This window comes from Mus pahari, chromosome 20 (genome assembly GCF_900095145.1).
Source record: "Mus pahari chromosome 20, PAHARI_EIJ_v1.1, whole genome shotgun sequence".
Taxonomy (NCBI): Eukaryota; Metazoa; Chordata; class Mammalia; order Rodentia; family Muridae; genus Mus; species Mus pahari.
Genome location: NC_034609.1, coordinates 46,584,201 through 46,595,656, shown reverse-complemented (window position 1 = coordinate 46,595,656; position 11,456 = coordinate 46,584,201). Strand labels below are relative to the sequence as shown.

At 52.4% G+C, this 11,456-nt stretch overlaps 2 protein-coding genes across 2 annotated transcripts in view; both read right to left on the bottom strand.

Annotated features, from left to right (window-relative positions):
- Tubb3 (tubulin beta 3 class III) overlaps positions 1-6,058 on the bottom strand; it is a 9,967-nt gene extending 3,909 nt beyond the window's left edge. The window contains exons 1-2 of the mRNA XM_021220839.2: positions 5,932-6,058; positions 498-606 (exon numbers count right to left, since the gene is read on the bottom strand). Coding sequence (XP_021076498.1) covers positions 498-606; positions 5,932-5,988 — 166 coding nt within the window. The 5' untranslated portion in view covers positions 5,989-6,058. The remainder of the gene's footprint in view (positions 1-497; positions 607-5,931) is intronic.
- Positions 6,059-8,698: 2,640 nt separating this feature from the next.
- On the bottom strand, positions 8,699-9,980 carry Mc1r (melanocortin 1 receptor). The gene has a single exon (XM_021220843.1). The coding sequence runs from the start codon at positions 9,908-9,910 to the stop codon at positions 8,963-8,965; it is 948 nt and encodes a 315-aa protein (XP_021076502.1). The 5' UTR covers positions 9,911-9,980; the 3' UTR covers positions 8,699-8,962.
- Positions 9,981-11,456: the final 1,476 nt, after the last annotated feature.

Genomic DNA, 11,456 nt, shown 5'->3' with positions numbered 1-11,456 from the left:
AGAAGACCATACCAATTATAAGGTAGCTTCAATCAAGTCCCCGGTGACCCCTGCTAAGGATGCATCATTGAATCTCCTGCCTGTCCCTGGACTACGTAAGGTCTTCGCCATCATTAAATATATTTGCATCTCACACCATAGTAACCACTCTTTTTTCTTTTGGGGTTTGTTTATTTATTTCATGTATATGAGCACACTGGTGCTGTCTTCAGACACATCAGAAAAGGGCATCGGATTCCGTTACAGATGGTTGTGAGCCACCACGTGGTTGCTGGGTTATTGAACTCAGGACCTTAGGAAGAGCAGTCGGTGCTCTTACCCCCTGAGCCATCTCTCCAGCCCGGTAACCACTCTTTATCCTGCCAGTTTGGGCACCTCATTTCCAGTCACACCCGCCAGCCTCTTGGTAAATCAAGAAAGGTGGGATGGCTGCTAGGACTCTATTCACGTGGGAACCCTCCTTGCCGGAGTCAGGGTGGAGGTGGAGCAGTACTCACAGGAGGCCTCGTTGTAGTACACGCTGATGCGCTCCAGCTGCAGGTCTGAGTCCCCCACATAGTTGCCACTGGGGTCTATGCCATGCTCGTCGCTGATGACCTCCCAGAACTGTATGAGGGCAGAAGAAAAGAAAGAGTTCATCAGACATTGATACTCTACTGAACCTTTGCTCTTATGATGTCTTTTTTGAGACAGGGTTTCTCTGTGTAGCCCTGGCTGTCCTGGAACTCACTCTATAGACCAGGCTGGCCTTGAACTCAGAAATCCGCCTGCCTTTGCCTCCAAGTGCTGGGATTAAAAGCGTGTGCCACCACTGCCCGGCTTCTTCTGAAGTCTTAAAGCTCTCAGTGTAAAATTAAAACTCTGAGGTCTTTCTAGATCCAACGTAAGGCTTTAGAAAAGAGTAACTATGCACACCTGCTCTCTGCACTATCTGGATGACATTACCAGGTCCCTAGACTGGACTAGGTAGGGCTCAAGACACAGGTGGGTTCTACACAGCTCTATGCCTATAGGCAAATGCAGACATCTCCTGGGGTCGATTTTATTCTTTTCAGGAAAGGAACCTTAAGTGCACACAAAAGGTAGAAAGCTGCCCAGAGCAGGCGGAAGCACAGGACGGACGGCGATCAGATCCAGCATCGGGTTCTCAGCTGTTACATGTGACCCTCAGAGCCAGGGCAAGTCATGTACCCTGATAGATATCTTGATATCTCATTGGCCTTAGAAGTGTGACCCACAGGTGGATCTGGGAAGGACCACAGGGTTTCCAGCAGCATAATGGCTTGTTGGAGGTCACACACCGCCTTATCCAGGAGCCTGGCAACACCCAGGATGGTTGGCTCACTGGCTGCTACACTCAGCCCCCCTTGCACAAGAACACAATGCTCCTCATATAAGGCTGCCATCACTTCAGCGGGGCAAGACAGCACGGAGATGCAGGGCGCATAGTTGCCCCATAGGGCCTTAGTGGGTTTTGGTGTTCCCCTCTGTACAATGGGCTGACTGCATGACCACAGGCTCTGTGAGAACACAGCCTTCTGTCCTGGGGGCCAGGGAGGGAGGGGATGAAAGGGCTGCACACAGGAAGACATTCTATCAGGACTTGCAGACTACCCAGCCTGCCTGCGGGAGGCGTTGGGGGGGGGGCTGCCTCCGTGGGCTCCTCATCACTGTGTCTTCCTTACTGGTCAGGCAGGGGAGTGACTGGCAGATAAGTTGTTGATACAAAGGTCTAGAGACAGACAAAGGGCCTCTCTGTGGCAGTCCTGTGGAGAAGACAGCTCAGAGTTGAAAGTTGGATAGAAAACAGTCAGCAAGTGCCAGTCCTGGGGCATAGGCTTGTGCTGAGAGAAAGGGACTTCACCGGCTACATTTTGGTGCCATTGGATTTTTTTTTTAATTAGTAAAAAATAATTTTAAGTGGGCTGGTGACATGGCTCATGAGTTAAGAACACTTGTTGCAGGCTGGAGAGATGGCTCAGCAGTTAAGAGCATTGACTGCTCTTCCAGAGGTCCTGAGTTCAATTCCCAGCAACCACATGGTGGCTCACAACCATCTATAGGGGGATCTGATGCCCTCTTCAGGCAGGCAGATGTATATGTAGCAGAGCACTCACATTAAATAAATAAAAATTTAAAATAAAAAACAAGCAGACAAAACAAAACAAAAACAAAAACACTTCTTGCTCTTGAAGAGGACCTAGGATTGGTTTACAAATCTCACAAAATCTCACAAGGCAGCAAGCAGCCATCTATAATGGGATCTGATGCCCTCTTCTGGTGTGTCTGAAGACAGCTACAGCATACTCATATACATAAAATACATACATTTAAATTTTTATTTTATTTTCAATTATGTGTGAGTGTGTCTGAGTTTGGGTAAGTATGTGTGTGTGTGTGTGTGTGTGTGTGCACGGCTGTGGTGTGCACCATGGGCTGGAGACATAGCTGTTCTTATAGAAGACTCAAGTTCAGTTTTATGCACTGCCCACATGGTGGCTCACAACTGTGTGTAATTCCAGTTTCAGAGGTCTGATAGTCTCTTCTGACCTGTATTTGAACCAGGCATACACACACACACACACACACACAATTTAAATTAAATATATACATTTTAAAATTAATATATGGTAGGATACCTTATCTCGGGTATTCCTTTTATTTTATTATTTTTCTTAGAATCAAGAAGCAAACTTGTCCATCCTCCTGCCTCAGCCTTTCCAGTAACTGGAACTATGAGTGTGCACCTAATGGCCTCTTACATGCCAAACAGGTGCTTTAGCCACATCTCCATCACCCAGTGTTTCGATTTTTACACGAGAAACATATCGACATAGAAATTACAAATAATAAAACGTGATTCAAAATAAAACCTTCCCAGTCCAGTAGTGTACAGCTGTAATGCCAGTGCTTAGAAGGTGGAGGCTGGAGGGCCATGAGTTCATGGCCAGTCTGAGCTACACATTAGGATGCTAACATAGAATACACACAAAAGACCTCATAAGAGAATATTATCACAGACTATTTAATATGTAAATCAATACAATTATATAAACGAAGTAGCTACAGAAAACCACCTGGTGCAGCGAACCCAATCTAAACTCCAGGCTACAGTCTGCACACCGCGGGGCTGCTGTCCGAGGTGATGACCCTCTTGGGGCGAGGGTCGCCGAACACAGCAGGGTAGCAGGACATGAACAGAAGCAGAGTTGGGGTGTGGCTCCCAAAGACAGGATCAAGAGCCCCGTAAGATGTTCAGTTCCCCTAAAACTCTCAGCACCCTTCTCACCAGACCCATTGGCTCTCCGGTGGGTCACGCCCTTCAGAGACTTCTACTGGGGTGGGCGTGTTCTGTCAGCTGATGGGGCACAGACAGGAGGCGTAGACAAAAGCTCCGTAAAGACACTTACTAGGGGACCCATTACAGGAGAATGCATCTAGGAGCTCAGGCCCTAACAAAGGGAGCAAACAAAGGGTGGGCCAGTCACATGTGCTGCTGGTGGGGGCACATGTCACCGCCCACCTTGACACATCTGCACACACCTAGACTAAAATTCCTGCCTTGCCCAAATCCATGGTGTGATCCCAAGTAAGTGACTCAGCTTCCATAACCTTCATCGTTCTCAGCCGTAAGGGAGGGTGACACCCATACCACACTTCGCAAGGTGTAATAGTGCACCGGTCTGGTGCTTTGACACGCTCACAGCGGGTGAGAACCTTATGAATTGCTAATGCCCGGCTTTGGCTGCTTCCCAGTACTTTTTCTCCTGGCTTCACACTTCTCTCCCTGTCTCCACCCAGCCCATACTTCTACCCAGTCACCTCTCTGAAGCCAGCAGTCCTTTGTGCTAAGACAGGGACCACCCAAAGACCAAGAAGCAACAAAGCAGCTCTTTCTGCCCACTCCCTCAGTTGCTGCAGGTGGCAAGGGAGAACTTTCTCCATGGTAGCTCGAAGCAGGGACCCTAAGGCCAGCTACCAAAATAGGAAGTAAATCTGGCCAAGGAAGTTTATTTTGCCTGGGGCAGACAGTAAGCAGGTAAAGGCCCACAGGGCCTGGGCCTTCAGTCTGGTCTCTGGGAGATCTTCCAGGGCAGAAGGTTGGATGGAACCTGCCAAAATGCCTTCTACTGATTACTACGAAGGGAGTCGGTGGAAATGGAAGAAAATGTACTCATTGTTTGCATTGTTAAAAAGAATTGGCATTAAAAATTTAAACACTCATAATTTAAAAAAAAAACAACCCTAAGTATTAAAAAGTGGGCAAACCTACAGGTCACAGTGCTGAGGAGTATAGAGACCTCAGTTGGGTCCAGCACTCAGGAATGTTCTGCAGCCATAGCGCAACACACGGAGCCTGGGCGTGGACCTGACTTCTAGGCTCTTACTCAGCAGGAGACCCTGGGAGAACACACTACAGCCCAGTTCCAGCAAGGTCACCAGCCAGGCCTTCGGCTAGCAAACCTTCCCTCCCCCACTCACCCCTGGCCCTTTCAGGAGCAGATGTTCCTTCAGGGAAAGCCTGGCACCTGTGACCATATTAATGAGCCCTCACCCTCCCTTCAGGCCAGGGCAGCTGTCAGCGATCATCCCAGGAGTCCTGATTTGATCTGAGGCCCCTGCCTTAGGCTCTTCCTCTGTATGCCCCCTACCCGCCGTCCCCCCAACCCCGCCCAGATTTCCCTTGTAGGACCGAAGCAGCTGTCTCCTCTGTGATTAGGGAGTCTCCTTGGTGCTGCTCCCCCCCCCCCCGCCCCTTTAACTAGAGGAACCTCCACCGGAGAGCCAAACTTGTAATTTACATGTCAGACACGTGACTGGCCCAGCCCGCGGTAATTAGCTTTTTTGTTCCTGCCCGGTTTCTATGGCAACAGCCTCCAGAGGTACTCTTTGCTTCGTCCCCTCCCTCCCAGGACCTGTCTACCCAACCTCCTCCTTCGGGAACTAGCATCCCTAAGCTCCGGCCAGCATCCATCTGGACAAAGCTCCCGTTTCATGTGGTTCAGAGGGAAGAAGATTGAGGTAGCTGACCCCACCCACTCAAATGCAACCCAACTGGAGGCCGGGATTCTGCAGGAATCAAGTGGTTCTGTCTTCCACTTGCTGTGTGACCTTGGGTAAGGAACAGCCTCCTAAGGACTTGGAAACAGGACAGCTACCTCACTAATGATATAGTACGATTGCGGAGTCACTGCACCAGCCCCGCCCCTCCCTCCGCTTTTTTTTTTTTTTCCTTTCGTTTGCCTGGGCTTCAACACCTGGAGGTGGGCTAACAATAGAGGGGAAAATTGAGGCAATCCTTGCAGTCGGCTTTGTTCAGTGCACAATCCCGACTGGGAGGCCTTGGGAGCGCACGGTTAGAGATGAGAGATTTTCAGAGTCCAGTTCTGGATCAAGGTCATTGGAGTGCAGGCCTAACTCCTCCAACAAAGGAACAGGGTGGGGCAAGGAAACTGGGTGAACTGAACAAGGTTGGGGATGTGAGGGCGGCCTTGCTCCCTGAAGACCTTCTAGTTCTCCAGTGGGGATCCAGGCAAGTACAGTCATTATGGTTTTAGGGGAGAGCCCCACCCAAAGTTGCCCGACACACCCATCTTACTCAAGGCTTAAGTGGCAGCCTCAAAGAAGGCCACGCCCAGTCGGCGCCCCCAACCACATCCCCTGTACCTGATGGTGTGTGGGGGTGCGCAGAATAGATGGAAATGAGAGTCAGAAGGGTTACCCCCAGCCTTCTGCTGCAACCTGGGCGCAGAGCAGAGTGACGCGATTGAGGGGAGCAGATTGGGGACCCTGGGGTCCCAGGACCGGGCAAGGGGCTGGGCTCTTCTTCCCTTTGTTCCGCTAGCGGCTCCCAGAACCGCATTTCTCTCCCTCCCACTCCCTGGGGCTGGCGCTCGTGGGAACGCAGGACGCCGGACGGCTCAGCCTCACCTTGGCCCCTATCTGGTTGCCGCACTGGCCGGCCTGGATGTGCACGATCTCCCTCATGCTGACTTCACGCGGCTAGAGACGAAAAGGCAGGCGGACAGCAGGCTACGAAGGATCGGCAGCCTCCGCCGCGCTCTCTTATAAGAGGCTGCCCCGCCCTCGCTGGCTGATGTAAGCGCTGCGGGCCAATGTTGGAGCGCCGCACAATGCGGCAGGCTCTGCAGCATCAGCACCGGCACCGAGATCCGCCCGCACAATGCGGAGCATGTCTGGCCGCGCCTTCGGAGGAGGGGCCACCGGAGGGCGATCCGCTCTGGGGACAATAGAACCCAGGCCCCTTAGTGCCCCACCCAAGTAGCTGCCCTCCTCATTTCGTCCCTGTCCCATCCCCACCCTGCAGCTTTGTGAGGAGTCCGCTGAGTCGCTTGAGGTGGGAGAGGCAGGGGTAGCTGAACCCTTCTTGAGACCTCTGTGCAGACCTGGGAAATGTCGGGAGGGTGGCAGATTACAGCTCCAAAACTCTGAGGTTACTATTTTCTGGAGGAGATAGGGCTACCGGTCCGCGGCTCCACAAAGGGCTGTGGCGAGAGTGTAAATGTACCTGGGGTGTGAGGATGCACACACATTATCTGGCAGGTACCCCTGCTCCATGACTATCTCTGCGGAAAATCCTAAGGATGCACAAGCCACTCAGTGGAGGATGTTGAACAGTCTTTTTTGTCTGAGCCACGCCTGATGTCATTGGTACCCTTGTGCTTTTGGTACAAGTGAGGGCGAAGAGGGGGCATGGAGTGAGCTGAAGCTATGTAGGTAAGGAGACTGTGTGTGGAGGGGGACCCATTGGGAAGCAGAGTCAGGAAGACATGCAATGTGTTCACATACGACACTGATTTTAAATACATCTAGGATCAGTGACACCTTATGAGGACTAGTTGATATTTCAGTGACAGAAAATTCTTCGGAAAAAAGCAGAAAGAGGAAAAAAAAAACAAAGAAAAAACAAAAAGAAAAAAGAAAAAAAAGAAAAAAATTCTTTGGGAAGAATCAGAGACAATAGTGCCACACTTGGATGGTCCACAAACATTCATTTCACAAGAGCAGCTAAAAAAGCTTAAAAACACCTGCAGATGTCTTCGTCCAGTTTGCACGCACGGGTGCATGCTGGATAGAGTGGCTGTGCATACAACTTTTTCTGAGGGTAAGCATCCAAGTTAGTTTAGAAATGGGTCTTTTGTTCTCGAGAGATGCCCCTCCCCCACAATGTGTCCATGATGCGGCTTTCTGTGGTTCCAGCTGGCCTGGCTCGAGAAGTATTGGGTGAGCATCTGTGTCTGTCCTCTTATCTGGACGGGGAAGATGCTCAGAAGCATCCCGAGGCCTGGGATGCCTCCCTGACAGATGACATCAGGCCAGAACTCTCTGTGTCCCCAGAGAGCTATGGTGTCAGGCTAAAGGCTGACTCATGGTCCTGTCTTCCAGCAAAGGCTGGCCCTGCCGGGAACCAGCTTCCAACCTCAGTCCAGCAGGGCTGGAGCTGACAGTGTGGCTAGGCCCTGGCCTGGTGCCACTTCCTGACTTGATGGTTGAGGGCATCTCACTCCAGACTGAGGCCACCCCAAGGAGGAGGACAAAGAAGTGTTCAGTATCAGTGGGGACTCAACATAGACTCTGCTGCAGGAATCCCAGGTTGTAGCAGCAGAAAGGCTCGGGGATCCACAAGCTTCTTATCCCAGGTGCTACTCTCCTAGGACTCAGATACTCCTGAGAGGCCTTGTCTACTTCTCAATCTGACAGAACACTGACACTACCCCGCCTCCTCCCAGAAGGGCAGTGTCCCATAGAAACTGAACTCAGCCCCTGGTCCACCCTACATGTGCCTCAGGGACTCTCCACCTCTGGGCTTCTCCGGAGAGCTCAAAGTAGGATGAAAGTCCTACACATGGGGGCAGGAAAGGGACAGGCTCTGGCCAAGGTTACGGCTGTGTCATATCAGGGGCTGAGATGCTGCGGTCCTGCTACAGTGTATGGATGACCCGGAAGGAGCCTGAACAAAGAGAGTCTTGTCACCATAGAGACGAGAGGAAACTCTTTCTCCGAATCAGCCGCTGCTTGCTGTGATCTGGAGTTTGTAGTCATAAGAGGAAGCCAAGACGGCCTGACTGGGGTCCTCGGTGCCCTTTGGGACCCTGGTTTCCTAAATCCGGCAGGCAGCTGGCTGTGGCTTCTGGGACTCCCGTCTCCCTAACATGACCTCTGTCCCTGTCCACTCATCCAAACTTCAACCAGCTTGTGGGGAGAGCTAGGGAAGATGCCGAGGAGGCTCCCTCCCTCTGACCTTAGCATTTCTACTGCTTCCTGGCTCAGAGCCACACAGGCTGTGGTCAGTGATAAGCCAACAGCCTCCTCCCCCGAGGCTGGAGGAGGCACTTGACAGAGTAGCCTGTGGGTGTGAGCAGTTGGGTACCCACCTCTTGGGATTCCCATGAGCCATTTTTAGGTCAGTCCCACACCGCTTGTGCAAATGGGTAGGTCCCTCGTGCAAGATGCACATCCTACAATTCTGCTCCGTGTGCTGAGGAAGGGTCTCACTTCCTTAAGCTGCCTACTGCATGGCTATGGCTGGATTTTCATGACCACAAAACCTCCCATCAGAAGCCTCCACCAGGAGTAGTGCTCCCCTTAGCTCCTGTCTGTCATTCTTTTAACTTAGAGACTTCACGTCTGTCCCAACAGTAGAGAGCACAGGCTGAGTGAGCTGAAGGGCTGAGCAGGAGTTGCCTTGTCAGTGGGGAGAGGCGAAGCTCTCCGGGAGCCTAGCTCAGGGCTAGAGTTCCATCCCTGTTTCCTCCACTTCCTGCAGTTGCCCTGGGTCACAGTTACCCTTTCTCCTGGCCCCAGGCACTCTGGGCTTCTATTTTAAAGTTCATCCAGTCGACCCTTAGACAAATGGAGATCAGGAAGGGATGAGTACCTGTGGTCTCACAGGATGCAGGCCACTGGGCATCACAGTCACCCTCTGCCCAGCGCCCTCTGCTTACCAGGAGCACAGCAGCACCTCCTTGAGTGTCATGCGGAGCTCCTGGCTGCGGAAAGCGTAGATGAGGGGGTCCACAATGGAGCTGAGGATGATGAGGATGAGGAAGAGGTTGAAGTTCTTGAAGATGCAGCTGCAGGTGGGGTGCTGAGGGCAGAGGACGATGAGCGAGAGATGCAGGAAGAAGGGGCCCCAGCACAGGAGGAAAATCCCCAGAAGGACAGTAAGAGTGGCGACACCCTTGAGGCAGAAGCCTTGGCGGAGGGACTGCTGTCTTTTGTGGAGCTGGGCAATGCCCTGAGCATGCTGGCACGCTCGCGTGAACATGTGGGCGTACAGAATCGCCATGAGTGCCAGCATGGCTAGAAAGAAAGTGACGAGGCAGATCAGAACGGCTGTGTGCTTGTAGTAGGTGATAAAGAGGGTGCTGGAGATGATGCTGACCATCCAGATGCCCACGACAGCCCGGCGTGCCCGGGGCAGCGTCACGATGCTGTGATAACGCAGAGCATAGAAGATGGAGATGTAGCGGTCTATAGCAATGACACCCAGGAAGCAGAGACTGGACACCATGGAGCCACAGATGAGCACGTCAATGACATTGTCCAGCTGCTGCACCAAAGCCGCGCGGGACACCAGGATGCCCGCCTCCAGCAGCAGGATGATAGTGGTCTCCAGCACGATGCTGACACTCACCATCAGGTCAGACAGGGCCAGGCAGCAGATGAAGTAATACATGGGCGAGTGCAGGTTGCGGTTCTTGGTGATAACTACCACGACCAACACATTCTCCACCAGACTCACCAGCCCCAGGCTGAGGAAGAGGCCATCTGGGATGGACACAAGCAGGCACCCAGGCCCTGTCTGGTTGGTGGCCAGTCCAAGGTGAGGGGTGGCGGTGGAGTTGAGAGAACCCAGAAGCCTCTTCTGGGGCCCCTGAACGGGCATAGTCTTGTCAGTAAGTAGGAAGCGGTCCGTGGAGGCTGCAGCTCCGGGTGGTGTCAGCCTCCCAGCTTCTGATTCAGCTCCGACTTTCCTTTACACTTGCGCTCTCTAGCTGGACAGGCCAGCCTAGGCATGGCATAGACACTTCCTGCCTAGGACCCTGAGCTCTGCCAGGGTGAAGGAGCTTAGCCTTCTGCTGTTCTGTCTCTTTCCAAGTGGCTCAGGTAGAGACATTTCTAAACTCGACACCTCCAGACTTCTTGGTTACTTGCCTCTGTTATCCGTCTGGTGCCCTGCCTCACCAAGCCAGGGTAGACTGGACTCTGGGGAAGAAGGGAGCTTTTCTCTGAATCTTTTAACTCGTCCCTGGAGCCCCTCCTCCTGAGGGTGGCCACATGATGGGCATGTGCCAGGGATGTGTAGTGGCCCCAGGCTGCCTCTAGGGGGCATAGGCAGCACCGAGAAACCGGAAAATCTAGCTTTGGACTCCAACACAGGGTCTTGCATCTATCTCCCTTTTGTGTTCAAAGCCCCTGTGACTTACCAGCCTCTTTCAGGCATTCAGCCTCACTAGAACCTGCCCCGCGTGGCCCTACCTAAAGCTTCAAACCCATTTCAAAAATCACTTTCCCGAGTTGTCTGAAACCTCCTTCCTCTCCCAGGTTGCACTGCCTCAGGCAGTCACAGGGTGTGAATGAGACACCCTACCTCCCACCCTCATCCCCACTCTCCATTAGAAGCATGCCCACGGCAGTGGCATTTCTACCTGAAGCTGAAGATGTGTTCATATAGCAGCAACTCAGCTATTGACTTCAAGGTAGCTTTAGGAGCTGGTCCAAGAACTTTGAGAATCAACAACTACAGGCAGGGCCAAGGCAGGAAAGAACCCTATACCAAGGGGCTCAGATGAGCTGATGCCACCTTATGTCCCTCATGGGCCCAAGCTTGCTGAAGCCTCCCTTAGCTACAGTTCTGGGTGTGGTAGGAAGCTGAGTGACTAGAGGGGGCCCCGAGGCTATTGGCCAGCAAGCTTTGGCCAGTCACATCCCATCTTCTTATTCTCACTCCCCCTCCCACACCCCCTTTCCCTTGAGGAATCTCATTTCCGCTGTGGAGCACATGCTAGCCCTGGAGCTAGGAACCACATCAGGGCAGATCTCTGTCTCCAGTCTCTGTGGGCCAGCAACGGGGCATGTGACTATTCATAGTGGTCAGGACAGCACGCAGTGGTGGTGTCAACCCACCCTTGGTGGCTGCTGGGCTCTCTCTATGCTATCCGATGCTGTCTCATTAGCACTGGTTGGCCCCTTCCGCATACAGGTGAGGAGAATAACTTAAGAAAGGCAGCAGAGAGTCAGTGTTCCAGTAGCAGCCTTTGGATCAAGACGTAGAACTCTCAGCTCCTCCTGCACCATGCCTTCCTGGATACTGCCATGCTCCTGCCTTGATGATAATGGACTAAACCTCTAAATCTGGTTCCTAGACTGCCCTTTGAGAAAAAAATGGGAGGCAAGAACCAAAGTCTTTTGGATGAAGCACCACAAATGAC